The 27,603-nt window shown below is 50.5% G+C and overlaps 1 protein-coding gene across 1 annotated transcript in view; it reads left to right on the top strand.

Moving 5' to 3' along the window:
* Positions 1 to 27,603, top strand: part of DAAM1 (dishevelled associated activator of morphogenesis 1) — an 87,885-nt gene that overhangs the window by 56,602 nt on the left and 3,680 nt on the right. The window contains 21 exon segments of the mRNA XM_040601013.1: positions 592 to 686; positions 2,516 to 2,849; positions 3,311 to 3,421; positions 3,540 to 3,643; positions 4,070 to 4,136; positions 4,428 to 4,545; positions 4,668 to 4,806; positions 5,315 to 5,373; positions 5,713 to 5,900; positions 6,220 to 6,372; positions 6,374 to 6,532; positions 6,647 to 6,754; positions 11,235 to 11,264; positions 12,683 to 12,786; positions 18,122 to 18,206; positions 18,986 to 19,092; positions 20,835 to 20,923; positions 21,150 to 21,318; positions 22,086 to 22,193; positions 24,308 to 24,368; positions 25,018 to 25,149. Coding sequence (XP_040456947.1) covers positions 592 to 686; positions 2,516 to 2,849; positions 3,311 to 3,421; positions 3,540 to 3,643; positions 4,070 to 4,136; positions 4,428 to 4,545; positions 4,668 to 4,806; positions 5,315 to 5,373; positions 5,713 to 5,900; positions 6,220 to 6,372; positions 6,374 to 6,532; positions 6,647 to 6,754; positions 11,235 to 11,264; positions 12,683 to 12,786; positions 18,122 to 18,206; positions 18,986 to 19,092; positions 20,835 to 20,923; positions 21,150 to 21,318; positions 22,086 to 22,193; positions 24,308 to 24,368; positions 25,018 to 25,149 — 2,520 coding nt within the window.

Raw genomic sequence — 27,603 nt, 5'->3', positions numbered from 1 at the left:
GTCCTCTTGAGGTGGTGATCCAGCTGTCCCAGTTGTCTCGGGGCGGTGAAGTCCAGCATCTTGTCAGAGCTTGCTGGTGGTTGATGACTGCTTTGAGGAAGAGATTCCTGCAGTTTCACTCAGCGTCAGACAATGTTTTTTTTCCCCTGCTGCTTTGAAACAAAACCCAAGTGGCCAGGAAGGTGCAAGGTGGTCAGCAGCACTGCTCCACTGTTCCACTGGGCAAAGCCCATGTGGGTTTGCAGTGTCACTGACTTGCAGTGCCCCAAACACTCACAGCTTAATTTTACATGTGCTAGCAAGTTGTGTGGGTGCTTGCAGGCAGCGTCTTTGGGCTAAAGCAACAGGTTCATCCTGTTGTCCCCAGTCTAGGCCATCTCCTTGCAGACCACAAAGGGTTTTGCCTCACTGCTCCTTTTCCCAAGTCCTGCAATTGCCATAAGGATCTGGATTTCTGGACTTCCAGAGTCAGTTTAGGGTCCCAGCTCTGTCCCCGCGGCTTGGCAGGACAGGTGGTGGGTGCTCCCACTCCTTGGGCACATGTTTCGGAGGGAAACCTCCCCTCTCACATCTGCCTTTCTCCTTTTGCAGAGAAAATCACTGATCGCCTTGGAAAAAGAAGATGAGGATGAGAGAAACAAAACAATCGAAAGTTTGAAGACTGCACTGCGGACAAAACCGATGAGGCAATTCCCTTCCGTTTCCTGACTTTATCGCTGCGGTCATGGCTTTGGGTTTGAGTTTTCTGGTCGAGAGGGGGTTTAAATAGGAATGTAAATGGGGGTTGCACAGGACGAGGGAGCCAAGGACCCTGAAATGCCACTTGTTTCTTTCAATTCACCTCTTGTCATTTTATTCCTTTTCCTTGGTCCTTATAGTGACCAAGAGCCACCAGGACTTTCACATCTGTTCAGGCAAATCTGGCAACTTCCTTCCCACCCCCCTTCAAGTTTTCTTTTGTTCTCATTGGAACAGAATGTAAAAATTCCTTCCAGATCGATTTTTTTTTAAGAAAACCCAATTTTTGTTGGTCAGCTAGGCGCCCTTTGTTTCAACTTTGACTTCTCTTGCACTGTTTAAAGGAATAAAATCACATGTATCTTCAGGCTTTTATGAAATGCAAAAAAAAAAAAGTTGCTAGGAGGTTTTGATGGAGAAGATAGAGGGTGGGACTCTGAATGTCTCTTACTTTTTTTCTAAATTCATTTTCTCTGGAGTCTGCATGCACACATCTACAAAACCTTTAAGATGCCTCAGATCAACATTCGCTGATGGGAATATGCTTCATTAAGAAATGCATGACCTGTTCTGGTTATGGAAGAAACAAGTTTGCTGTTGCTTGCAAATACATTCTGCTCTTCCATTTCTCTTTTGCAATGGTTCTGGTGATGGTAAGAAATTCCCAGAGTCAAGGGTGAGCACCCGATTGCTGTGAAATCTGGACTTCTTGGATGTTGGCTTCCAGCAGTGCCCTGGGAGTAGGGCTGGTACCCAGCCATGAAACTTTGCAAAGTCCTTAAAAGTAGTTTGTGAGTCTGTCTCACTGGAAGACGGAGGGAGGCAGCAGGCTCTACAGAAAATTTTACCTGTTGGACCTGCTTTTGCTCCCAGGGAAGTGAACATCACATTTCCTATTGACTTTGGCTGGAAGAAGAGCGGGCTTTGAAGCAGAGAAATCAGTTTTTCCCAGCCCTGCAATTACCCCTTTTGTTGCTGCGCATCAGCATGGCTTGTTTTGAATTAAAATCATCCCAGTGCTGGGATGTTCTTGGCTCGTTTGCTTTCTGAGCCTGTGCCTTTTGCCAAACCAGAATACACCCAGCCTGGATGGCATCGGGTAGGGAGATCCTAAAATGCCTGAGCAGCATGCAGTGCTATGTCTGCATGCTCTAGTGAGTCTGCCTGGGGCACTGCTGTGCGTTTGTTGTCTGCTTTCTATTTAGTGGCATTATAAGTCATCATAAAAATCAGAAATAAAACTGGTGAGATGTGCCTATGAGAGAAGGATGTGGATGGTGAGGCAGGAGACAGAGGTCTGACAGGTGTCATGGACTTGGGCTCAGCTTGTGTTGGGGTGTCTGTGGCTGATGAGGAGGTGACTCCAGGGCTTGGGAGCTTCTTCCAGTTCTGTGCCAAAACTGGTCCCAAGTGAGTGGGATTTAAGACTCAGCTTGGAGACTGGGAAGGTTTTGCAGTAGCGTAGCTGTAGACTCCTAACCTCCATCCTGGGGACTGTACTGATGGCTGGGTTAGCTGGTCCTCTTCCAAATACCCTTGTTCTGGACAACCTTGTGCAGATGATGCCTGGCTGCCTACGCTACCATGCAACAATGAAATTGATTTTTACAACTCCGTCCCTGTCTCTGGGCCATAGGAGCCCTGCAGGTTTTCTGTCTGCCCAAGAGAAAATATATAGAAGGTTCTGGGTTTACAACAACAGACAAGTTAGCCCTGTTTAAGGGTAAAATGGTCCTTTGGCATTTGGACTTAAAGCTAAAAACCCTCTTTCTGACAGGTTTGTAACCCGGTTCATCGACCTGGATGGCTTGTCGTGTATTCTGAACTTTCTCAAAAGCATGGACTATGAGACGGCAGAGTCTCGAATACATACCTCGCTCATTGGATGTATAAAAGCACTAATGAACAACTCCCTGGGCCGGGCTCACGTCCTGGCCCATTCGGAGAGTATTAATGTAATTGCTCAGAGTCTGAGCACAGAGAATATTAAGACAAAGGTGGCAGTGCTGGAAATCATGGGCGCTGTGTGCCTGGTTCCCGGGGGCCACAAAAAGGTACTGGAGGCGATGCTGCACTACCAGAAATACGCCAGCGAACGGACTCGTTTTCAGGTAGGTGGGTCTCAGCTCGCCCCTCGGCTCCCAAAATTTGGCATTCTTGTCCCTTCCTCCTCTGAGTATCTAAATGCCACTTGCAAATGATGTATTATGACTGTTTGCAACTTAGATACTCTGGGAATTACCCCAGAACCATGTCTGATGAGATCTGCAGCTAAGCAAAGAGTGAGGAACCAGTTATTTAACGCAGTACCCCCAAAAAATGCTTGTTTGTGCAGGGACCCTGGGATCACAGCTGTGCAAGGCTGCAGCACATCTGGATGGACTGATGTTAGCTGAAATGGGTGCTGGGGTGGGCTGCATTACAGCAGGCAGCAGCTGATGATCCATCACCAGTGGGTTGCTACAGGGGCTGTAGGAGCATCACAAGGACTTGTTCCTGCATGCATCCCCTGGCCATTTGTGCAGCATTGGGGCTGTCCCTGGGTGTTTAACTGATGATGTGTGTTTGGCAGACGCTGATCAATGACTTGGACAAGAGCACAGGGCGGTATCGAGACGAAGTGAGCCTCAAGACAGCCATCATGTCCTTCATCAATGCAGTCCTGAGCCAGGGGGCAGGCGTGGTAAGCACCAGGGCTCCTGGAGAGGGAGGTGTTTCGGTGGGTTTGGGGTGGTTTTATTTCAGTAAGCTTTCTGAGGATGTGCACCTTGTGGTGTTGACCCCACAACTGTCCCTTGCAGGAAAGCCTAGATTTCAGACTTCATCTGAGATACGAATTTCTCATGCTTGGGATCCAGCCAGTCATTGATAAACTGAGAGAGCATGAAAATTCAACCCTTGACCGGTGAGTAGTGAGCCCCAGCCCACTGGTTATTTCTGCCCTTGCCTTGTACCCTTGCTTTCTGGTTTCTGGACTTGGTCTCTGGGGAAAGCATGTGGGTCTAGACTCACCCCTCTGGAGGAAATTCTTTGCTGTCACCAGAGAGAGAGGAAAAAGTCTGACGTGGTTTTGCTGCGCTTTAACAGGGGTTGAGCTGGGAAGGATGTGCCACTGTGGACCTGGAGGATGCTGCTAGCCCTCCTCCTCTTTTCATCCCAAAAAGCTCCTTGGACAGGCTATAATGACTGGGATCTCGCGACTGAAGATCTAGTTGATGTTTGAACTTCTGCTTGTCTCTGGGCTGTTGCCAGACTGGTTGCCTGCAATTTATTAATTGTCACATTTGTATCTGCTTTTAACAGTCTTTTTTTCCCCCCTTTCTTTCCTCAGGCACTTAGATTTTTTTGAAATGCTTAGAAACGAAGACGAACTGGAATTTGCCAAAAGATTTGAGCTGGTGAGTACGAACATTGCTGATGCAGACACCGACACTCAATGTCACGGTTCCTTTTAAAAGCACCTACATGTCCTGGGATGAGTGCAGTCTTTGGATATAATTTGGAGGCTGGAAATCTGTCTCCTGTTGCCCTGCTCTGTTGCAACCTCCATTCTATAGCCTGCTTCATCCCTCTTCTCCTTTAGCCGCCGATAAGGACTGGAGGCTGGAAGAGTTTGGAACTGAGACTTGGGAAACAGGCGGTGTCATCACCAGTCCAGTGGCCTGACCTTGCTTCGCTCTTGTCCACAGGTCCACATTGACACCAAAAGTGCGACTCAGATGTTTGAGCTGACGAGAAAGAGGCTGACGCACACCGAGGCATACCCGCACTTTATGTCTATCCTGCACCACTGTCTCCAAATGCCTTGTGAGTCCCGGGGGAGCCAAGGAAACCTGCAGCTGCTGGGGGCTTGCTGGCCCACGTCTCCTACCTGAGCGGCAGCAACCTCCCTGCTGCTCCTCTCAGTCTCTCCCCTTCTTTGCCTCCAGATAAAAGAAGTGGCAACACTGTCCAGTACTGGCTGCTGCTTGACAGGATCGTGCAGCAGATTGTCATCCAGAGTGACAAAGGGCAGGACCCTGACGCCACTCCCCTGGAAAACTTCAATATTAAAAACGTTGTCCGAATGTAAGTGCTTGCCCGCCTTTCCCAGGGCTGGCTGCTGAGCAGCACCGACACAGGCTGCCGTGGCTTTGCTACACCGACACGGGCTGCCGTGGCTTTGCTGCCTCCTGCACCAGCAGGCGAGAGGGCCAGGGCTGGGGGTTACTCCTGCCAGGTTGGCATCGCTTTGACCTGCACTGTGCAGGTGAATTAAGCTTCTGTGCCCTCAGTGAGCTATTTTCGTTGACTGCTGCTGTCACTGTTCTTTATTCATCACTTAGCGTCACCCAGTGATGTTTCTGCTCCTCAGTTGGACAAGCAGGCACCCCTGGAGCTGTTGAGAAAGCACTGCATCCCAGACCACAAAACCCTATTGGAGGGGGGGGAGGCAGAATACAGAATCGTTAGAAATACCAGTTTGGGAACCTTAAATCCCACTGCCCAGGCTTGCTCAATCCTGTTTCTTGCTGATGATGGTTGCTTGTTTACTGGGATAGGATTGTCTCACATGCTACATATCTTTTCATTTTAGGTTAGTCAATGAAAATGAAGTGAAACAGTGGAAAGAACAAGCAGAAAAAATGCGAAAAGGTGAGTGATGGGGAGATATACAGTGTTAATTCTAACCTTAGTGCACACGGTAAGCTAAACAGCTAACATATACATGTACGTAGCTGGATGGACTCTGCAGGCTTTAAGGAGTGGCTGAGGTAATACCGTGCTGTGGGGCTTACGAGGGAAGCGGGCAAAGCAGAAAGTCATTTTTTCGTGGGGAGGCCCTGGCCAGGGTATTAAGGCACAGCACACGCTCCCTTTTCTTAACTGCACAGCTTCTCTGCAGGGCAGCGTGGGGGTTAGCCCCCGGGCATGCTGTCGTTCGCCAAAAGGGAGTGTTTGTCACCCAAAAGTGGTCTCCTGGGGCTGTTTCAGAGCACACCGAGCTTCAGCAGAAGCTGGAGAAGAAGGAGCGGGAGTGCGATGCCAAGGCCCAGGAGAAGGAAGAAATGATGCAGACACTGAACAAGATGAAGGAGAAACTGGAGAAGGAGTCCAGCGAGCACAAGCAGGTCAAGCAGCAGGTGGCAGACCTCACGGCACAACTCCATGAGATGAGCAGGGTGAGGCCCCAAACCTCCTCCCCACTGAGGCCTGGTCCCAAACCCCCTGCAGACACCACGGGGTGATTTCTGGCGGCTGAGCTGCATAGGGGGCTGGGAAAGGTGCTTGCTGGGAGGGCTACCAAGATGTCCGTCCCTGCTGATGGGGTGATTTTGCCTCTCCAGCTGCATTGGGTCTCAGTCAGGAGTGCTGAAACCTTTGAGTGCTTCCTATGCTGCTTAAATTTTGGCCAAAAAAATGAAAAATGGGCACGGGGATGTTTCTTGGGTGGTTTCCCCCAGTTCTGTATGACTGGTCCCCTCTCTCTTTCACTCCTAGAGGGCGATCTGTGCTGCTGGCCCCGGAGGACCTCCCTTGCCACCAGGAGCTCCTGGTGGCCCATTGCCTTCTCCAGCTCCTGGATCCCTTCTTCCCCCTCCACCACCACCACCACCGCCTCCTGGGGGCTGTCCCCCACCGCCTCCTCCACCTCCCCCCCCCTCCAGGTGGCCCCCCACCCCCACCTGGCCCCCCACCCCTGGATGGGGTGATGCCTCCCCCCGGAGCACCTCTGGGCTTGGCCCTCAAGAAGAAGAGCATCCCACAGCCAACGAATGCCCTCAAGTCCTTCAACTGGTCCAAGCTGCCAGAGGTAAGCCAGGCAATAGTTTGGGCAGTGAAACTGGAGGTGCCAGATGGCCACCCAGTGATGTAAGGGCAGGTGGGCAGGGGACCCCCAACCTGCAGTGCTCCCACTGTCTTGCAGAGCAAGCTGGCAGGCACCGTGTGGACTGACATAGATGATGCAAAAGTGTTCAAAATCCTGGACCTCGAAGACCTGGAAAGGACGTTCTCTGCCTACCAAAGACAGCAGGTAATGGCTGGCCCAGGGTGCACGCGGGGATCTGGGCAAGGCACTGCTGTTACAAGATTGCGTGGTTTCGTTTGTGGTCTCAAAACACATCGCCTGTCATTCATACCAATGCCACGTTTGCCAGATCAACTCGATCTGCTTCATCCTCTCATCCGCATGCCAGTGCCTTTGCACTGAAGTGGCCATTCACAGCTTCGTGTGCCTGATTTTGCCCCTGCCCACACACCTGACCACGTGTGTCATGAAGATGGATCACCAAAACAAACAAACAAAAAAAAAATAGACAGGGAATGTATGAAAATAGCCCCCAGATGTGGCCACAGTTGGGTAATTTTTGGATTGCTCTTAACAGCAACTGCTTCATGTCTCCATATTGGGTGGAAAATTTCTATCCCTCTCTGGCCAAGAAGGACTAAGTTTTGCCCACATCTACCATGGGTGGATCTCTTCTTTTATTTTTGTAGTGTGCCCAGAGCAAAATGTGAGCTTTGAACAAAAAAGCAAATCCCAAACCAAAATAATGACACTGCAGGCAAAAGTCTCTGCTTTTTAATCTCCTGCTCAAGCAATATGGCCCCGGTTTGGAAGGCATCAAAGCATACGAAGAAAATTAGACACTTATTTTACCCCAGGCAGGACCACAATGGGCAAAAGCAATGAGTTTTTCAAGGAGGCAGGAGGAAAAACAAAGGGAGAGGCTGAAAAAGCATGTTCACCTGCTGAACGTCTGGCTGCATTGCTGGGAGGAGAGAACAGTTTGTCTCACTCTTGCCAGGCTCAGGCGGAGAGACGGTGCCGGGAAGGAGTGGACCCAACACATTAAGCTCCTTAGGCAACATGAGAGTTTAATCTCTTCCAGAGGCTAATTGAGGGAAAGATCAGGGTGGATTAGAGCAGGGCAAATATCAACAGTAACCCACGAGAAGTATGTACTACCCTGGTGTGTTTTGGGAATAGGCGACCATGGTGCTGGCTCTTTCCCCCAGCGTTTTTGGAGCTTGACTCATGCCTACTGAAGGGCACATCTGAAGACAAGAACTGGAAATAGAAACGGAGCAAGGACAGAAAACCAGGGTGTCAGCAGGATGGTTTGCCCTCTGGCTTGCCTGCCTGAGTCTGTGAATCACCTGGCATGCTGCAGATTATTGCCAGGCAGGAATTTAAAAATAATTTGGCTTTGGCTGAGGTCCTGCTGGGTGAAACGGCTGGATAAGTTCAGGGCCAGCAAGAAGGGGGATGTGCTGCAAGGAGAGCTGTGACACGGGCTTTCGCCCTAGATGGGATGAGGACCAAAAGGGAGCTGAATGTGGGCACCGTGGACTGGGGTGGGACTGGCAGAAGATGCTGCGAGAGCATCTGGAAGGGAGACTTGGAAAGAGGAGGTGAAATCCCACCTGTGAGATGCTGCTGGGGCTGGAGCCACCCTTGGGAGCATAATGCACAAGTTCCTTGTGGCTCACCCCGGTGGCACGGTAGCACTGTTTTGTGTGAGTCAAGTGATAGGACACATCCCCCTGGACCTGAGGGTGTGTGATTGCTCACCTGTGAGTCCCCAGGGTGCCCCCACTTGGAGTCCCACAATGGGAAGGGGGTGCCTGGCTGCGTGCCCCGGCGTTGCGGGCAGCACAGCTCTGCAGACAGCTGCTGTGCACGCACCAGTGCGCAGGGTTCGATGCGCTCCACGAGATGACACGTGCACACCACAGGGCACTTTGGACATGGTGCAGGGCTGAGGGAGCTCCATGTGAATGGCCTGGCCCTGCAAGGAAGGACAATGAACTAATGCCTTAATAACTCGCCGTGTTTTCAAGCTGTAGTGAAAGCTGGTTTCTGTCCTGAGCAAGCAGGGGAGGAGCAGGGTTTTCTCCCTGCTCCCTGTCTTGAGCCCTTGGCTGAAAATTACTTGCTCCATGATTGCACCTGTCACTTGTCCTGAGACACGATGTCCACAGGACCTGGGACATCAGGGGCTGCCTGCCTGCCCATGTCCCAAGCAAATTCAGGCTCCGAAACCACGTGGCTGAGTGGAGCATCACTGTGGCTGGTGGCCCAGCAGGGTTTGGGGGCAGGGGGCAGAGGTGAGTGTGGTGCAGAGAGCTCTCTGAGCCCCCTGCAAGGGGCTGTTGTGGGGCTGCTGTTGTTGGGATTTGTCTGGTTTTATTGCCATAGTACCCGGGAATCCCTCAGTAGTGCACAGACCCAAGAGTTATTGATGTACTTAATTTTAAGCATTTCTAAATGTTTTTCCCATGTCACAGGCTGAGAGGTAAACGCAGGCTGTGCAAAATGAGCTGTGCGGCTCTGGGGAAAGGCCCTTTCCATGCTGGGAAGACAGGAGCCTTCTGGGCTTCCTGGGGCTCAGCCTGGAAGCATCCCTGCCCAATGCTAGGCAAAGCATGAGCGCTTGCCCTGAGCTATCAGGAGGGCACATGTACTCCCCATCCTCACTGCTGAGGCTCTGCAGATGTCCCTGTCCCCAGAGGAGAGCTCAGCCCCACAGCTGTACCTAACGTCAGCATTTACCAACCTTACTACATATAACAAAAAAAGCAACAGGAGCTCTGTGTTTCAGGCTGGGGATGAGGCCCTAGCAGGACTAGGGGTAGCTGCTTAAAGACATGCATGTGGTGATGGAGAAAAGCAGGTCTAGGGCCATCAGGGCTTACATGTGTTACGTTAGGGGTCTGCGCCTCTTTCAGATCTTTAAGAGCCTGCAAGGGGGCAGAGGCTGGGAGCAATGTTGGTAAGTGGCAGTGACATGGCCAGGGCAGGTCCTGCCATGGTGATGATGTATAAAAGCCAGGGCCGCGTAGAAAAAAATGTATGTTGTTGAACTGGGGGCTTAGCAGTGAGCTGGGAAAGAATTCACCTCCCAGGAAAGGATGCAAGAAGAAAAGCCTCCAGCTGCTTCATGCAAGTGAGTGACCAGCGCAGGGACCAAGGACAACAGGGGAGGGAAATGTTTGTGGGGACAGTGAGAGCAGATTTAAAGCTACTCCTTGCAAAGCCCCTGGTAGGGTGGCATTGCCAGAGCTCTGCTTCTGAGGATGGTGGTGGCAGCTCTTCGACACATGTTTCTACACAGACGAGTGCAACACGGCCTTGGGGAACCGCTCCGTGCCGTGCCAGGGTGCCTGTACCACACCCCATGGGCACCCATCCCTCTGGTGAAAAAAGGGTCAGTCACTCCTTTTCTTGGCTGATGTTTCTTTGCCTTCTGGCACATGTTGTTCTGCTTCTTGGACTTTCTGTGGGCTCAAGAAAAGCCTGACACATTGGTTTTTAGCCACAGGGTTTGCGATTAGCACAGCTCAGCCCCCAGTGGGTGCCAGTCCTGCAGCCCTGGGTGCTCAGTGGCACCTAACTGCCCAGAGCTCCCATCCTCCTGCCCAGAGCCACGTGTTGGTCCTGGGCTGATCCAGCCTCAGAAGCCAGTCAGGGAAAAACCTATATAAACAAGGTTTCCTTTAAAAAGGCAGCAGTGATGATGACCAGCTCAAACCAGGCATGTGGGCCATCAGCTGGCTCGGCACGGAAGGGCTGGGGGAAGCGCCCTTGTAAACCAACTGCGTTTGGACCCACCTACCTCTTCTGCTCACTGCCTGCCTTCATTTTTAAAATAAAAAATAATAAAATGCACCATTTTTGCACCTTTGAAACCTTCCTCCCCATTGTGGAGGTGCTGGATGGTCTCTTGAGCCAAGCACAAAAAAAAGTAATAAAACGCAGCCCAGGGCACAAGGAGAGAAAACCCTCGTGTGTGTGTGTGTGTGTGTGTGCGCACATGTGTGGTGCCAGCTTTGCTGCACATGCTTCCAGTCTGGTGGAGAGAGCCCGGCAAGACAGCCAGGTCTTTGGAGGAGCTTGGTGCTGGTGGGTCATCAGGGTGGCTTTCAGCCAGGCTGCCGAGCCCTGGAGAATGGGGGTTGTCCCTGTCGGAGGAGAATCAAAGGGGAAACGTGTTGCCATGGTAAATGGTAAAGTTTTGCTGTGGCCACATTTGCTCCAGGATGAGCTTCTCATTATTTCCACTTGAAAGCCCTGTTTTTCCTGGCAGTCACGTCGGCATTTCAGTCCCTCAGATTTGCAAAAAGTAGCAATTTTCTTCCCCAGCGCGGCAGGCTGAGCACTGCTGTCCTTTGGGCCAGCGCTTGCCGGCTCCCGCACAGAGCAGTGGCAGGGCTTGGCCAGCATCCTCCCGCCTCGCCCCTCATCCTCTCCTCACCTCCTTGCACACCAGCACCTTGGCCTGACGCATTCAGGGAGCCGCCTCTCCCTCTCCCATCATTAATCCTCACCACATTTTCACGTGCATCCCCCCTGTTTCAGCGCTGCCAGACCCCGAGTGCCTCCCTGGACTGCCAAGCCCCCTGGGCTGCACCCTCCCCTTGTCTGTGCTTTGATTCCTTTTGGTTTTGCCGAGTTCACTGAACCGCATGTGTTTTTACTGCCTTTTTCCACGCTTCTGCTATGGCTGTAGGACTTCTTTGTGAATGGTAACTCCAGACAGGTAAGCGAGCATCCTCAGGAGCCCAGTGCCTATGAGTGGTGAGGGCAGGGCGAGTGCGGGGCTGGGGACGTGGGGGATGCACGTGCTGCTGTGGGGGATTAATGTGCGGCAAAGAGGGGATTAAATCAGAGGTCCAGTGATCACCAGGAGGAGCAGCTTCAGAGTCGATGCTGGGGGTGGCTGGTATGCAAGAAGCTGCCCTCTCTGCTGTCTGGCCTGATGCCAAAGCCAGGGTCCAGGGGTTGAATTTTCAAATCCAGCTTAACACAGAGAAGCGCCTACCCCTGAGTGTTTTCGCTTTTCAGAAGATGGAAATAAATAAACTCCTACCTGTGGGTTGAAGTTCTCTATTTCATCACGGTCAGAGCAGACAAGACACATGAGCAGGGCAGCTGGTGGTAGGTGACTTGGGGCTCACCTTCCTTCACCTGCCACAGCCTTCACTCTACACCACCTGTCCTGGAAGCTTCCCACTTGTTATAGCTGGTGGGGTTTTTTTTTCATTCAAACAAGAACAGTAAAAAATGGGAACTTGTGTGCTTAGTCACAACCGGTGCAGTGGTTGTGTGCCAGGTCCCCTACACTCGCAGACATATAGTGCAGATCTGTAGTGTGTGGGACCTTGCAGCTCTGGGTTGTGTTCCTTCCAGGACTGAATAGCTGGCTTTTAATTGATTAACCTTACTAGAATATGCAATATAGTAAATTAAAACTGGAGACAAGATGAACCCTTTAGGCAACTCTGCAAAATTGCTGTTATGCAGATCTGCCCATTTGCCCACAACCACAATTTGATGTGTTATTACTCATTTGAAGGTAATATATTTAAGCTGCTTAGGAGATGTAGGTACTTATGTCACACCAATTCCTGCTTTCAAATCCCTTATTTTGAGAGAATTCCACCGAAAGAGCAGCAAATGCTGCAGGTTGCATTTGCACGTCTGGTAGCTCATGTTGGTTAGCTTGCTTGGGAGGACTGATGCATGAGGGGTGATTGCAGATGTTTGGGGTGGGGGTGAAGACCAAGAGTGATGCTGAGTGTGTGCAGCAGCCCGTAAATGAAATATTTCATGTGAGGATTTAATGAAGTATCACAAATACGTATGCTAAGAAAGCCCGGCTTTATTTATTCAGCAGCGCCTGTGTGTTTGCAGATTTTTAAATCTTCCCTGTCTGAGAAAATATTTACATTTCTAACCAGAGGCTTCAAAGCCAGCTCTGGTTTATGAAATGACTTACTGTGTTTCAGTTACAGGCAATGGGTTTTACCCGTAACCCATGGTGACACTCCTGATTAATGGGGGCCTGCTGTGTATCGTGCTGCTATGTGCTGAGAGTACTAAATGTCTTTGCTCCTCCACGGCTTTTCTCCAGGCTTTTGTTTTGTTGGGTTTTTTTTTTCCTTTATTTTTTTGTAGAAGGAAGATGCTATCGATGACACTTTGAGTTCCCGGCATAAAGTCAAGGAGCTTTCAGTCATAGACGGCCGGAGAGCTCAGAATTGCAATATCCTCCTCTCCAGGTACGGTTAATGCCTTCTCACCCACCAGGGAGCGAGGGGACGTTTGATACCCTGCCCTGGGCTGGGGAGGGCTTCTCATCCCTGGGGGGAGTTTAATGACAGGAGCCAGCGAGGGAGGAGAGCCAGCGACACCTGAACCCAGCTATAGCCTTACCGTGCACGGTGAGGTGGCATGGGGAGGGGTGTGTAAATGTGATTTAAGTGGGTATGTGGCAATTAGGTGTCCCTGGAAAGCCCCAGAGGGGCTGGGGCACCCAGTGAGCCTTTATAGGGGATGGGAAGGGGGTTGATTTCACCTCTTATCTACCTCAGCCGGGGTTTTGTTTGCTTTTCGACAGCGGTTGAAGAGGGTCTCTGTTAGACTGGGGAAGGCGCTGGGCATCGGCAGGGTGGGGGGGAGCGGCGGTGTAACCCGGCCAGGGCCTGGCTGCCTGCACAGGTGTCCTGTGCCACATCTGGATGTCGGGAAGGGGATGTCTCCCTCTTACAGCTGCCCAGCCCTGCTCAGGTGACAGCCTCCCACGTGCCCCTTGCCAGGCAGGCTCAGCACTGCTACCAGCAATTTAATCCCATCCCCAGATGGCTGCCAAGAGGATAAAAAGGGCCTTTTTTGGTGAGATAAACTACACCACTAAGACTGATTCCTGAGAAAGGAAAAGCCAAGCTGCAGGGGTCTGAAAGGATGAGCCATCAGCATAGCTACTTAGAAAAAAAACCAACCACCAAACAGCAGCAGAAAATGCCACTTGTTTCTGACTCACCCAGAAAAAAAAAAGTCATCCCAAGAACAGTAAAATGTAGCTCCATTCAGAAATATTCACTCTGCTGCCTGGAAGTGCAGAAGCTTTTGTGCCACCCAGGACTGGCCAGGATGGAGTTGCATTGCTGGCAGTTGGGCTTGCAGCCGCAGTGCCCAAATTCTGTGTTTTCCCAGACCATGGGTTGGCGGTGCCAGTGCCTCGCCTTGGCAGCCTGGCTGGTTTCCTTCCCTAGAAAGTATGCGGAGGCTGATGTCTGCAAAAGAAAAAAACCCTCCGGGTAGGTAGCTTGCAGTCCCTGGTGCTTCTTCAAGCTCTTCTAGAGGTGGTCCGCAGCCCCATGGGCAGCAGGAGCAACGGGTGCGGTGAGCCATGTGCTGCAATGTTTGGTGGTAAAATTGCTGTGTTTATGGCTGTCTCTGCTCTGGGTTGCTTCTGGGGAGTTTCATACTTCCTAGCAGTGCAAATAAAAAGGATGATGATAAAAGCAGAGTTTAAAGCAGCGGGCAAATGAGTATGTCTGTGGCAGCCACCTATTAGCAAGTAAAACGATGGGATTCAGGACACTGGCAGGGCTGCTCTCTGGCATACTTAGGCTGAGCGTAGTCAGAGTCAGTTTAGGTGTGATTCAGGCAGAAGTTTAAGCATACAGTTTAAAGTTAAGCGCACAAGTAGCCCCTTCAGTGGGAAGGGGAGCTACCCAAGCACTTAACTTGAAAGGCGTCTTGTGTGTCTTACTGAGCAAAGGTCTTAATTTCATTTCACCAGCAAACCTTTCTCTTCCAAGAAAGTGATGGCTGGAAACAAGTCACCAGTAATTAATCGCACAAAAGGGGGACAACAGAGGCCGCTACCTGCCTGCCCTCCCCTTTGGGTCATTTCCTAAGGGAGAAGTGGGATCGGATCAGCCCTGCAGGGTGGCCCCCAGGACTCTCATATGGCTTTTCCCGGGCACATCCCACAGCGTCAGGGGCTGGCCACTGCTTTGGAGGTGCTCTGGGTTTTGTCCCGTGGTGCTCCCAGCGATGCAAGGGCAGAGGGGCCACCCCAGCAGGGCATTTCTCTAGCACTACAGCAGCAACCAAATCTGCTCCTTCCCACATTTCTGCAAGGGACTGCAATAGAGTTTCTCTCCCCAAACCCCCTTTGGGTGATTTACTCTTGATGCCAAGCAGCTAAAAGGAAGGGCAGTGTTGGGATGAAGCCCAAGCATCATGCTGGTGGGCTCAGGACCAGCCCCTGCATCTCCACCAGACTCCATGCAACCTTGGGCAAACCCTTCTGTCTCTGCCCACCCCAGCCACCAGTCCCTAAGCTGGGCAGAGCTGCGGGTCCCTGGTCCCAGTGTTGCAAAGGGACTGGTCTTGCAGGGTGGCTCACTGCAGTCAGGCTGCTGCTCTCCTGCCTCACTCACGCAGCCATCGTGGGGACAAGCAAACTTTCACATGCAAAAGGACCTGCAAGCTCGGCCCCTGATTTAGCCCAGACATTTGTAAGCTCACCAGGCATTGTCTGGCTTGCAGCGTGGAAAGATTACAGCCAGTGAGATACTTTATCTCTCTCTGTAGATTTATTTTTTTGCCTGTTTCCCTTGCTTTGGGAGAAATTACTGCACAGTGAGATCACTGGATTTTCCTCCAGCTTGTAATGCAACACAAGAATATTTTTAACACTTGGGTTTTTTCTTCTTTTTTTTTTGGAGAATGCTTTGCCAATGTCAGTGCATTATCGGATCTTCCTCTGTGAACCGACCATGTCCTTGTTTTTTCTCCCTCTGTACATGTGTGTATTTTTAGTGCTGCATTCTGCAAGATGCAAATCAAGCCCTTGCTCCGTTGCTTTCTGCCTGTGCTAGCGGTGAATGGCTTGTTTGATTCCTTTCTCCAGCAAGGCGGTGTGAAGCATTTTTCTCAAATGAATGTGGCTTTTCAAGAGGGCGCGTCCCTTTCTCAGTGGAATTCATTTTTCCCCTTCACACTTATTACGTCCTCTGCAGGATTCTACAAAAGCCGCGCAAAATAGCCCCGTGCTTGTCAGGCTGGCGAGCTGTCACTTCGCATCGGCGGGCTGCTGGCTTTAAATCCCTGTGACAGCAAGTCCTGTGACCCCCTTCCTCTCAGACAGCTCACGTTCAACAGCTGCTGCCAACAATGATAATTATTGTGGTTATAGATAAGCTTCTAGCTTTCACTGGCCCCTTTCCCATCAAATTGTCTGAGAAGCTGTTTTCTTCTGGCGCCCTGCACTTGCTCTCTGCTGATGCTGGGGCAGGCTCTTGTTCTTGGCACTGGGTTTTGATGATTCCTGAGAAAAGTTTTCTCGACCTCTTTCTTTTTAAATATATTTTATTGTTTACTTTGCTTTTAATGAGCAGGGCTTACAAAAGTCACTCTCATCTTTCACCGCCCGCCTGGAGACAATCACCGTAAAGTGTGTGCTTTAGGTGTTCGCTTTGGATGAGGGGTAGCTGCTGCCTACCCACCCCCTTCTCCCAGGAGCATTTTTGCCTCCCAGGGATGCCCCCAAATATCCAAACCTAGCCAGTGTCTGCTTTTCACCATGTTGGGGACCGGTGTGACATTTGTTGGCAGTCTGAGCTTTCATGTCACTGCTCGGGTGTAAAAGGAGTCCTTCTGCAGCTTCATATCCCACCTCAGGTTGTGTCCATCCCAGCCACTGCTCTCGTACACGACAGGTAGGGTGTGCTGGGGACATGGCTGCTCATCACCGCAAGCTGCGGAGGGGACATTTTCCACGGATCCTGGGTTTGCTTCTTGTACAGCACCCCTAGCAATTGTTCTGGCTGCTGCTCAGCACAATCTGTGAGCTTCCTCCCCTGGCTGAGGTGAGATTTTAACTCACTCCTCATTTAACAACCCCTCTCTTGGGGCTCCCTGGAGCAGGAGGTGAGAGAGGACCAGGTGCAGGACAAGAGACAGGCTTGTAAGGAACAGATACTTGCCAGCTCTGTAAGATCAACCTACCTCAATAAAGCTAATCCTTCACTTCCAGTCTTGAGCAAAAGGTTTCAAGCTAAACCAAGCCCTTGCTACCGTGGTGTTAGAGGGCAGCACCCTCCTTGCCTTAGCTTCACCTTCCAAAAGCCAGCTCCGCAGTCTCAGCCTGCTCCCTGAAGAGATGCCAGGATGACAAATACCCTCCTTATTTAATTAATTAGAGTGATCAACTCTGTTCCCAGTCTTCTTTTTGATCTGCTGATCGGGTTGACTTCCAAGGTCTCACATGCCGCTGTAGGGTGTGTTTCTGGTTTCAGTTCATTCCTTCGAGCTGCATCCAGTATTTCAGCATCCCTTGGCAGCACTGATCACCAGGACTGGGGCTATGGGTTTCCTCAAAGCCCATGAACAGGTCTTTTCAGCTGTGTGACTTTTCCCTGCATGCAAGTACAGAGGATTTCGTTGGGGTTTTTTTTCCCCCAACTGTATTTATTGTAATGGCTTTAACCATCACTGCAAGCTAGGCGAGAGATAGGATGTTGGCAAATGGAATTGTAGGAGTCTCTGGACTTTCCTTCTTTTGCATTTAGATTATTTTATGCAATGCGAAAACATGAACAAAAATAGGTGTGGGTTTGTAATCAAAGTCCTTGCAGGAAGCAGTCACGGGGGGTACTGCAGACATAGTAAACTGTTGTTAATGGCTGCTCAAGCCCAGGAGAGGCTGAGGGCGTCTTTCTGTCTATTGCCTCAGTTCGATGCAGGCTGCTGTTGAACAGATCACTTCCAGGGAACACCATCCTGCTGCTGCTTGCTATGATACAGTGGTCTGTGGTTTTAGAAATCTCCAATTTGAGCCTATGTCTTCAATTCATGTTATGTGAAGTAGAAGAAGAAAAAGGTGGGGGGTGGGGGGGTTGCTGGTTTCCAGCCTTTTACACTTTGAAGCACATTGAATCCACACCCCTCCAAAAAAAAGAGCTGATGTATTTCCTGGGATGCTGAGCACCCACTCCCCAAATTTTGGTTTTCTTTCTCTTTTTTTTCCCTGGAGGGACACTCCAAATAATGGTGGGTGGAAAGAGTGAGGTAGGCAACGTTCAGATCCAAGAAGAGCAACAGAAGTTGGCCAGATTTTCCTTGGGGGTTGTGGCAATGGGTTCAGGAGCAGTGCTGAGCCGTGGTCCTGAGCCTGGGCTGGACTGTGCTGCAGACGGGGAGCATGATCCCCACTGGCTCCGTGGCCTTTGGGGATGCTGGCACTGCAGGAGTAGCATTGCTATGGGCAAGATTTACAGATAAAAGTTATATATTTTTAATACGTGTATAAGATACTATGTACAATACTTACATAAAATACTATAAAATAGGGGGCAACAGCTGCAGTGCAGGGAGAGGGGATTGGCCCTCCTGTTCACAGCAGGGCCAGGGCTGCTTTGTGCTGTGCCTTGGCAGAGCACGGTCCTACTGCATTTCTCTTACGTTCTTCATAACACTGTATAGCGTTATTTGTGCTGCTGGCTGGGGGTTAAGCTTGTTGCATGGGTGCATATGGAAATGCTCCTGAACCTTGCCCGGTTGCTGGGCTGAGGATAATTCTCCTTCCCCTCCACCTCCCAGGCTGAAGCTCTCGAATGAGGAGATCAAACGAGCAATTTTGACAATGGACGAGCAGGAGGACCTCCCAAAAGACATGCTGGAGCAGGTGGGCAATGTGTCTCATGCTCCTCCATGGTTTCCTTATGTTGAGGCCATGCTGTGCAAGGTGCTCGGGACCAAACCATGGCTTTAAGAAGTGTGTCAGGGCCCCAGATTATTTACCAACCACATGTTGAAAAACCACCCCAGTGGGCTGGAGCAGCAGGAAAGCAGCTCGGTTGTAGCATCGGTGCTGGGAGCAGCATGGCCTCCACGTGCCATGCCTGTACCTAGGCCTGCCCTGGGACCCCGAGGCCGAGCCAGTTGCCTATTTTGTGGCTGTGGCTTGAAGTTCATGCTCGGGGGGGGTTATTTTTGAAATTTGTTCAGCATTTGTACAGTCCTTTAAAAGGCAATCCCAGTTTTCAATTCATCTAAATCCTTTTGAAAGCATGTTATTCACCTGTCCTTAAAGCTGAGCTGGTGATTACACCTTCAGCAGGGATGTGGGAGGATTCAGTACACAAAGTTTCCATCTGCAAATAGGTAGAGTTGCAGCAAGAGGCCCTGACATCTCCTCTGGCAGAGGTGATGTCGAAACATCCTTGGAGCAGACACAGTACGTGTGTCATAAAACCAGAGTGATGGCAGGGCAGAAGCAAGAGACACTAATGTGTAATGGGAGGAAGGTCACAGGGACAGCAATAACACTTATTTCACAGGTGCCTTGGGGTCACTGTCTGTACATTCTGAAAAGGGGGTAGATACAAACAAATAAATCACTGTTTTACTTCTGAAAAACTGTACATGGACCTCATGTCCACCAGTGTGCTTTCCTTTTTTTAGCTCCTGAAGTTTGTTCCTGAAAAGGGTGACATTGACCTACTGGAAGAGCATAAGCACGAGCTGGATCGCATGGCCAAGGCTGACCGGTTCCTCTTTGAAATGAGCAGGTTGGTGGCCCAGGAGACCTGTTTGGACCAGTGGCTGCACAGGCTGGTTGTGAGGTGGCTGTTTTGTGGAGCCTGGTTGGGAAATAAGCCCTGCTTACTGTTTTTCACATCAGAAAAATGAGTGGGCCAAACAGACTGGAGGCCAAGTAAGGTGCTCCCACTCTGGATCGCTTGTGACACTGTGCTTCTAAAATCAGGGTTGTGCATTCCAGACAAGAAGCAGCTTGACAGAGCAGCAGGGAGGGATGGGGAGATGGATCCTCTAGAGAGCTGTTGGTTTCCCGGGTCATGTCTCGACACATTTCCCCTCATTCAGGGGAGAAAAGCTCAGTCTAGCACAACTGTGCAGAAGACTGCGTCATCTGCATCATGGCCCAGGGAGGCACTGTTTGAATGATAACACGATGCTCCTTTCCCCTTCACATGAACGTATCCTAACGAATACTCAAGACTGATGTATGTAAATTTTGCCCTGCTGTGTAGATGAATCTCACTCCTCACCTCAGGCATGGCTCATCCCTGGGGCTCCTGAGAATATATGAGACAGAAAGGAAATGCCATTTCTTCCTGCTTTTGGTAGCAATAATTTAAGACTTAGAATTCAGGGTGGAACAACCTTGTCTTTTGCATGCACATCCTCTAGAGGTACTGGTTTAAAACCTTGAGCTCTTTATTGAAATCCAACTGAGTATTGAGCTCTTTGAATTTCTTAGCTGAACTTCAAGCAAGTCACTTGTTTGCGAAGTCAGTGAGTTTTACAATCTGAGACTGTACTGGGAGATCAAAAACAGAAACGCTCCTGTCCTCCCAGAGAAATGTGCCAATGAACACTGGGGTGATGCACCGTGTACTTGCTGAGTGTCAAAAACAGGCAGGACGGAACTGTGAAGTTCAGACCTGAGGCCTCAGGGCTGGAAGATGCTCAGAATTAGCTTTCCTATCACAGGTCACCTTTCCTCTTCACAGTCTCTTGCCCAAGTGCTGCTCCCATGCCTTCATCTTTTCAAAAGCACAATGTGCCAATGCAAATATTCTCCTTGATTTCCAGCACAGCTTTTTAATTTGCCCTGTGGTCTGTAACTGAGTGTGATGTCTGTGTCACCTCTGATTAGCACAACAACAGCACAACCCATGGCCTTGTCTGTGAGCGCATCTCCCGTGGGTCCTTGGTCCAAATGACTCAAATCAGACTGCCATTTGGGTACAAGTGAGATCTTGTTTAGCCTAAATACAACTGACATGAGCAGAGCCATCCCTGACTTGCCTGGAAAAGGGCTGGATTGGGCTGTGTCGGTGGCTTTCCAGCCCAGGCTATTGTGTTGAGGATCTGAAGCCCCAGTTTCATTAGTGCTGGTGGTTGACGTGCCTGTATCCAGCTGCAGTTCATCACAAAACCATTGGGACCCCAGACCTCATCAGCATCTTTGCTAAGGAGTGGTTGTAAAAGAACTGTTTGTTCATAGCAATAGGTTGTAAAAATGCACTTGTTGAACCTGCTGAGTTAAGGATAGGCTTAAGCATGTGCTTAAGAGCCCACGTGCATCCACCCCAGGACAGCTGTAGCTTCAGTTGTCATTTTTTCCCATCCCAGCATAGTTTAGGGGAGAAATGGGGTCATTATTTTTTAATCACCGTGGCTTAAGTATGCCTTGTGAGCACAGCTGTGAGCAGCAGAGCAACTGCACTCTGCCCGGAGCAAGCAAAGCTCAGCCCGCACCTCTGTTGTTTTCTTTTTTTTCCAGGATAAACCACTATCAGCAAAGGCTGCAGTCCCTTTACTTCAAGAAGAAGTTTGCAGAGAGAGTTGCAGAAGTCAAACCCAAGGTGGAAGGCAAGTGACGGGACCTGCCAAGGTGCTCTGTGCGGGCACAGGGAGCACTCGTAGGAAGAGCATCTCTCCATGCCCGGGCAAGGCTGGTCCGCATGGAGGCTGCAGTGATGCAGGGGGAGGGAGTTGGTTGTTGGTCTTTGCCCATGGGGGTACTGAAGAGGTTGCTGCAAGGGGAGCAGTGTGCTGTGGTGGCAAGGGGTAATGTCCCACACCTTTCTGCTTTCAGCCATCCGTGCTGGCTCCAGGGCAGTGCTGCAGAGCAGCAGCCTCCAGCAGCTGCTGGAGGTGGTCCTGGCATTCGGGAACTACATGAACAAGGGCCAGAGGGGCAACGCTTTCGGGTTTAAGATCTCCAGCCTCAACAAGATCGCGGACACCAAGTCCAGCATTGACAAGTGAGCAGCCCCTGCCCTCGTCCTCAGCAGTATCCACAGGCCCCAGGGATGTTGAGGGAACAGAGGGGCCATTAGTGTTGCCTCTGGGATGTGGGTAGGTGGGAGTGGTCCCCTCCTTCCTGCTGCCCCATCTGGAGCATCCGATGATGCAAGCACCCATTTTTTGAGCAGGACAGATTTCAAGGGAAGCTGAGCTGCAGATCAGCATGGGGATTGATGGAGGCTTTCCTTCCTGGGCTGACTAAACAGCAGCCAAGGCTGATTAGGAGGATCATCCTCCAGATCCTTTTCTCCCTACTTTGAGAAGTCAAGAGCCATCATGCTGTGGCGCAGTGACCAGAGGAGAGGTCCCAGGGGCTCCTCTCCGTGGGAACCCCCTCTGCAGCCCCCTCACGCTGCTGCGGCCATTGCCTGGTTTGCTTTTCCCCACCAAGCTCCATGCACAGAGAGGAGCTGGGTCGGGTCTCAAACCTGCCGGGTCTCATCCATCAGTAAAGACAATGGAGAACAGAAGCAGTGATATTCAAGTCACCTTCCCTGGGTCCCTGTGGTGGAGGGTCCTTGCTTGCAGGGACCAGACTGCTCTGTGCTGTGGCTGTGTGTGTGGGGACAGACCCATCCCATGTCCCCAGGCAGGCAGCAAGTAGCATCCTTGCAGAAATCCCAAAATCATTCATTACGAGGGTTAGGGTATAACCAGGATTTTTAACTGAGCTCTCAGGTCCCCATGGGGCCACCATGCCAACCTCATCATTCCTCTCTCCTAGGAACATCACCCTTCTGCACTATCTCATCACTATCGTTGAAAAGAAATATCCCAAAGTGCTCCGCCTGCACGAGGAGCTGCGAGACATCCCGCAGGCAGCCAAAGTCAAGTAAGCAGGGATTTAAGTGGCGCTTAGGGAGTACCGAGAGCTCCTTTCCCATCTCTTCAGCCTATCTTTCCATGTCACACTCCCCTGCTCGCACTCCCGGCTGGATCCTGGCTACCGGTCTGGGCCCAGTGCTGTGGCCACGCTGGCCCGAGAGCAGCCCAGGATACAGAAGCAAACATTGCCTCGTGGCTTTAAATCTCAGCCCTTGCAGCAAAGGCCTGCGAGTCTCCCACCACGAGGGAGGAGAGCTGCTTGGAGCAGCCGTTTCCTGTTGTTATCTCACCGCAGAAGCATTTAATTAATTTCTAATGGTATGTTAAGTAATCCGGGAGGAAGCGGTTGTGGTGTGGCTGCAGATAAGGGGCAGCTGTTTATCTGCGTGTGGCAGGGAGGCTTTGCAGGCAGGACCAGGCAGTGGTAGTGCAAGGGGCTCACCTGCCTCCAGGTCCTGCCTGGCACTCGTTTCACCACCAACATGGAGCTTCTGATGTTTGTAGTGAGCTTTTAATCCCTGCCCACTGCCCACTGACTGGTTCGGAGCAGGCTGCCACTGTCTTTTTGCTGGCGGAGGCCCCCAGTTCAGCAAAGCCTTTAAACGCATGCTGAACTTTTAAGTGCAGGAGGAATCTGCTGTTGCACTGCAAAGCCCTCAAGTATGTGCTGAAGTCCCTCTGAAATCAATGAGACTCTGTTTCGGTTTTAAAGTTCAGTGGGAGCTTATGGGCTTTGCTGCTTCAAGGACCTGAGCAGCAAAGATCACACGTTTCTGCAGTCAGCACCCATTCCTCCGAGCCGTGGACACGAAAAGGGCCTGAAACTGCACCTCTTCAGACAGGATGGCAAATACACACGGAGCTTATGGCAGCTCGAGGGTCTTTCAAGTTTCAAAGTGCTCTTGTAGCAATAGTGCCTTCCCCGCAGAAGATCCATAATGTGCAAAGCAAGCATCCTGGTGTCTAAAGTGTAAAATAATTGTCAGCCATAGGGATTAAACAAAGTGACAGGACAAATCTTGGCGTGTGAGAAGTGTGTGGCAGCTGCGCTGATAGGCATCAGCTGAGAACATGGTGGAGCAGGGCATGCAGGCTCCAGCTTGCTCATGCTCTTGCATCTGCAGCTACACGTATGTACAGCTACACGTATGGGAAAGAAAGAGTCTGCAGAGACGTGTCCCCCCCTCTGAAACTTTATCATTTTGCTCTAAACTGGATACCATATGTAGTATTTGGGCTTGGTCCAATCTAGAGTGAAACCAAAAAGTTTCTAAAGCTCTGGAAAACCCTAAATTCCCCCCAGCCCTGCAGCTGTGAAGCAAACTTGCCGCCTCTGTCAATCCCACTGCTAGTAATGAACTGCTGGAGCACAGGGCTCCCAAAACTGCTTTTTCCCAGACTAAACCTGCCAGGAACACTTGCCCCATGACCCAACATCAGCATTTCCAGGGACCCCAGCCCTAGGACAGACACCCCTGGAAAGGTGTCAAGCCTGTGGTCATCAAGTCTTTGTGAGAAAGCTTCCCCTTAGATGTAGTGGTAGAAACCCGTAAGCACTTGAACTCGAAGCTCATCGGGGGCTTGAGCCTTGTGTAAACAAAGTCAGTGCCAGATGTGATGATTTATTTTTATTTCTCTATATTTGGGTTGTCTCCCTTTATGAAAGTCTCACTGCTAGGAAGGGTGCTTTGCATGGCGTTCACCTAACCATGGTACCCTGAAAAACTCTCTGCTGTGCGCTGGGACAAGCAGCAGATTTTCTGATGGCCCTGGAGAGGGGAAGAGAAATCTCTGCCCAGCAAAGCTCTCTCCTGAGCTCTCCTTTTGCTTGAAGAGGCCTGGAGGCTGCTGAGCTTGCTAAGCCTGCCCAGTCCCTTTGATTAAAAACACAGAAAAGCATTTTGCTTTAAAACAAGCAATTGCAGCCACTTTGAGATGGGCAGCTGTCCTAGCTTAGAGGCTGTCAGCCCGATTTGCTGCTTGAGACACGCTGCTCTGCAAACAGGAAGCCATGTGTGCAGCGCCGGGGTCTTTTCAGTGGAAAAACATGGTCGAGTTGGTTGGAGAGCTGTAGAATTTGCTGGGGAAGGCTGAAAATTAACATCCTGCCATTTCCAACAGCATGACTGAGCTGGAGAAAGAAATAAACACTCTGAGAAGCGGCCTGAGAGCAGTGGAGACTGTAAGTATTTTTGAAATCAAATATAGCCCAGCCTGGCTCTGAGCACCGTGGCATCCCTCCTCAGGGAGGCAGGCAAGGGAGCTCCCAGCGAAGCTGCTTTTATCTCACATCCTGGAAATCTGTTTGTCTTTCCTTCCTGCCCTGCACGTGCGCCTGTCCTCTTAGGGCTGTTCTGGCACCAAAGTTACTGTGTGTGGTTAGGCACGTGCATGGTTTATATCTAATTCACCAAGGGAGGCTGAGGAAGTCTAGCGATGATGCCACAGAGGACCTGTGATGTGCAGAGGGGTCTCCCTTTGGCTGTAAAACTGCAGAGAGCTGGGGCTGAGGCCGGGGAGCGCTTCGGCAGCCCGGCTGGAGTGATGATGAATGGTGGAGGTATCCTGAAGGACTCACCGTCTTGCTAAATTATGCTGCTTCCATGATCTCACCTGCAGAATTAGGCCTTAAAAGCATACTGCAGGCACGGTGCTATAAAACGGAGTAATCCGTGGCCTCATGCGTGGCAGGAGGGAGCAGTGGTGGTGGTACAGGCAGTACCCGTGGTGCTGATGCAGGCACACGCCCCGCAGCACTAGCAGAGGCTGATGGTTATTTGTGTTCCTCATCAGCCAGGGCCTGACCAGATTTACCTTTTTTTTCCCCAAAGGAGCTGGACTTCCAGAAGTCTCAGGTTCAGCAAACAGGTGACAAGTTTGTGTCTGTTGTCAGCCAGTTCATCACATTAGCAAGCTTCAGCTTCTCGGATGTCGAAGATCTTCTGATGGAAGCAAAAGAGCTGGTAAGGTCACCAGTGTCCTTGAGATCTGGGTAGCATTTCAGCCTGTCCCCCAGCCAACAGGGGAGGATGGTCCTGGCCTTTCCAGAGCACGTGCTGTGTATTAACATCTCAGATACCTCCCCCATAAGGTCATGTGAATGTCCTGCTGAGACCCTAACATGACAAAGGTGCTTGGCTTTGTTGGTTTGTTTGGAGTAGGTGGGTGGGTACATCCCTGTCTGTCCCCAGGGCCTTCTTCCTGCTCCACAACCCAACATGCCAGGGGATGGCAGGTCAGGCCAGCAGATTGCTTCTGGGGTGTGAGATGTGCTGTAGAAAGCCATGAGATACCTATCTAAGTGCAAGGCAAGGGCTACCCATGGGAGAGTTGTGTCCATCAGGGAAGGAGATGATAGGTTTTTTGTGAGGATCTGAGTTTTGGTGAGGAGCTTTCACTCAAGCTTAGAGGGCTTGCTTTGCTTCTCATGTTGTAAAATGGAACTATCCTAGTTTTGGTGGCTTTAGAGTTAGGAGTGTGACAGCTGGGGCATCTTGGCTAATGAAGGTTGAAGGTGGCAAGAAAGCAGGCTGTTCTGTTGGTTGTTGATGGAAGACGAGGAAAAAATGCAACCAGGTCTTCAGGCTGGACATGAGGTCACCCAGAGGTGGATATCAGAGACAACCCAGGCTGCCCAAGTGACTCCACTTCTATAGGGTGAAATAACATCCAGTGCATAACTTTGGTCTGAGACCTGCCCAGCTCTTCTCTCCAGAGAAAAGGGAGAGGAGCTCAGTGACATGAATTGAGGCCAACTTCAGACCTGGTTAGAGAAGCTACTTAAAAGGTTCACCTTCCCCAGAATAATGCCCTGCTGAGTGCTTTGCAGCCATGTGCAAGGACCTGTTGCCATGTTCTCCTTTTCTCCCTACCATGCTGGTTTCAATTACAGCAAAGGGATGGATGTTGGCTGGTGTCTGTGATCCCCAAGCATCTTTTGCTTCCCCTCTTTCAGCAAAGTGGCCCACAGCTGATTCCCGTTTCCTCCAAGAACAGTCCTTCAGTATCTCCTCCCTGACCTGGCCTTCATCTTGATTGAAGTGGCAGGGCGATAATCTGGCACAGGCTGCTTTAGAGATCCCATCCTTGTCCCACTGCATGAGCTACCTCTCCAAAGACAGAAGTTACCCAGCATCACCACCACCTTCTCCCTGGTTGTGCTGTTGGCATTGTCCTTCAGACCATCCACCCATGCTTGGGCATTATGATTGACTCTTGCCTTGTTGAAGCCATGGCTAACCCAGGCCACCCTTTTGAACTGTTGATGATAACCTGGCAGATCTTCCCTGCAGTGAGTTAGAACTGTGGACATGGTGACAAAAGCTCTGCAAACTGTACAGTGTTCTGCTGACTTGGCTGGATCTGGAGGAGAAGGCCTGGTCATGCTCCCCAGTGCCCATCAAAGCCCACTCTGAAGCAATGTGCTGCTGTTCCCGTGGTTATCAGATAGGCTGGGCTGTGCAAAGTGCACCAGCTCTTCACATTTTAAACACATGCCCAGATTCACATTGTGTTACTGCTTTCTCTTAGGAAAGCAGAAACATTGTTCTTTTATAAAGTTTATATCCTGTGGGGATAATGTTTTCAGCCTTCCCCACCCCCACCCCCCAGAATCTTCTGCAACATGGCAGAAAATGTAATATCTTGATGAAAATCAACAAGAATAACCTCAATTATTTTGACTTACATAGTGGCACCTCTCAGATTCCTTCCTGCATCTTGAAGTACTAAGTCTCTTAAGTAAACAAAGAAATAAAAATGCCCTAAATGTCTTTTGAAAAGCCTGGGGCACCCCTGCAAATAAAACTAAATCATACAGGCAAGCTTTAAAAATGTTCCTCTCGGTCTACCCAGCAAAATCAAAGCAACTAATAAATCTGTTTGTGCTTTGATTTTGTTTTTCTTTTCTTTTAAGCATGCTTATCTCCAGAACATGCCATCACAATTTTAACAAACTTTCTGTGCACAAAGAGTCCCCTTCAAACTGGAAGTGAGAACAAAGGATGTCAGTCCCAAGAACGACTCATGGGCTCCTGAGGGACCGAGACACATCGGCAGATCGTGGATGTCCTGTCCTGACCTTTGCTACAGCCTCATTCAACTCCCTTACATTAATGGTGTGCAAACAGCATGAAATGCCGGAAAACTCCCTATTTCCCTACCCAGGGCTGTGCCTGAGCCCGGGCAGAAATGTCTTTTAGAAGTTTCACCAACACATTTGGTTTCAATAGCAGAGCATGTGGCAATGATAAATAATACCCCAAAAATACTTCAAAGAAAAACTTAAAAGTGCGAGTTTCCCTTCCCCTGCCGTGTTTACTATTAGTTTTATGTCTTCGGTCTTCAGTCCCACAATATTTTGCTTCCTTGTTTTTACTGCTGCTTAGTTAATAAAGCCGAGCTGGGCCAGAGGGAGG

Source organism: Falco naumanni, chromosome 7 (assembly GCF_017639655.2).
Source record: "Falco naumanni isolate bFalNau1 chromosome 7, bFalNau1.pat, whole genome shotgun sequence".
NCBI classification, from domain to species: domain Eukaryota; kingdom Metazoa; phylum Chordata; class Aves; order Falconiformes; family Falconidae; genus Falco; species Falco naumanni.
Note: the sequence above shows the minus strand (reverse complement) of the source record. Positions and strands in the feature narration are given on the sequence as shown.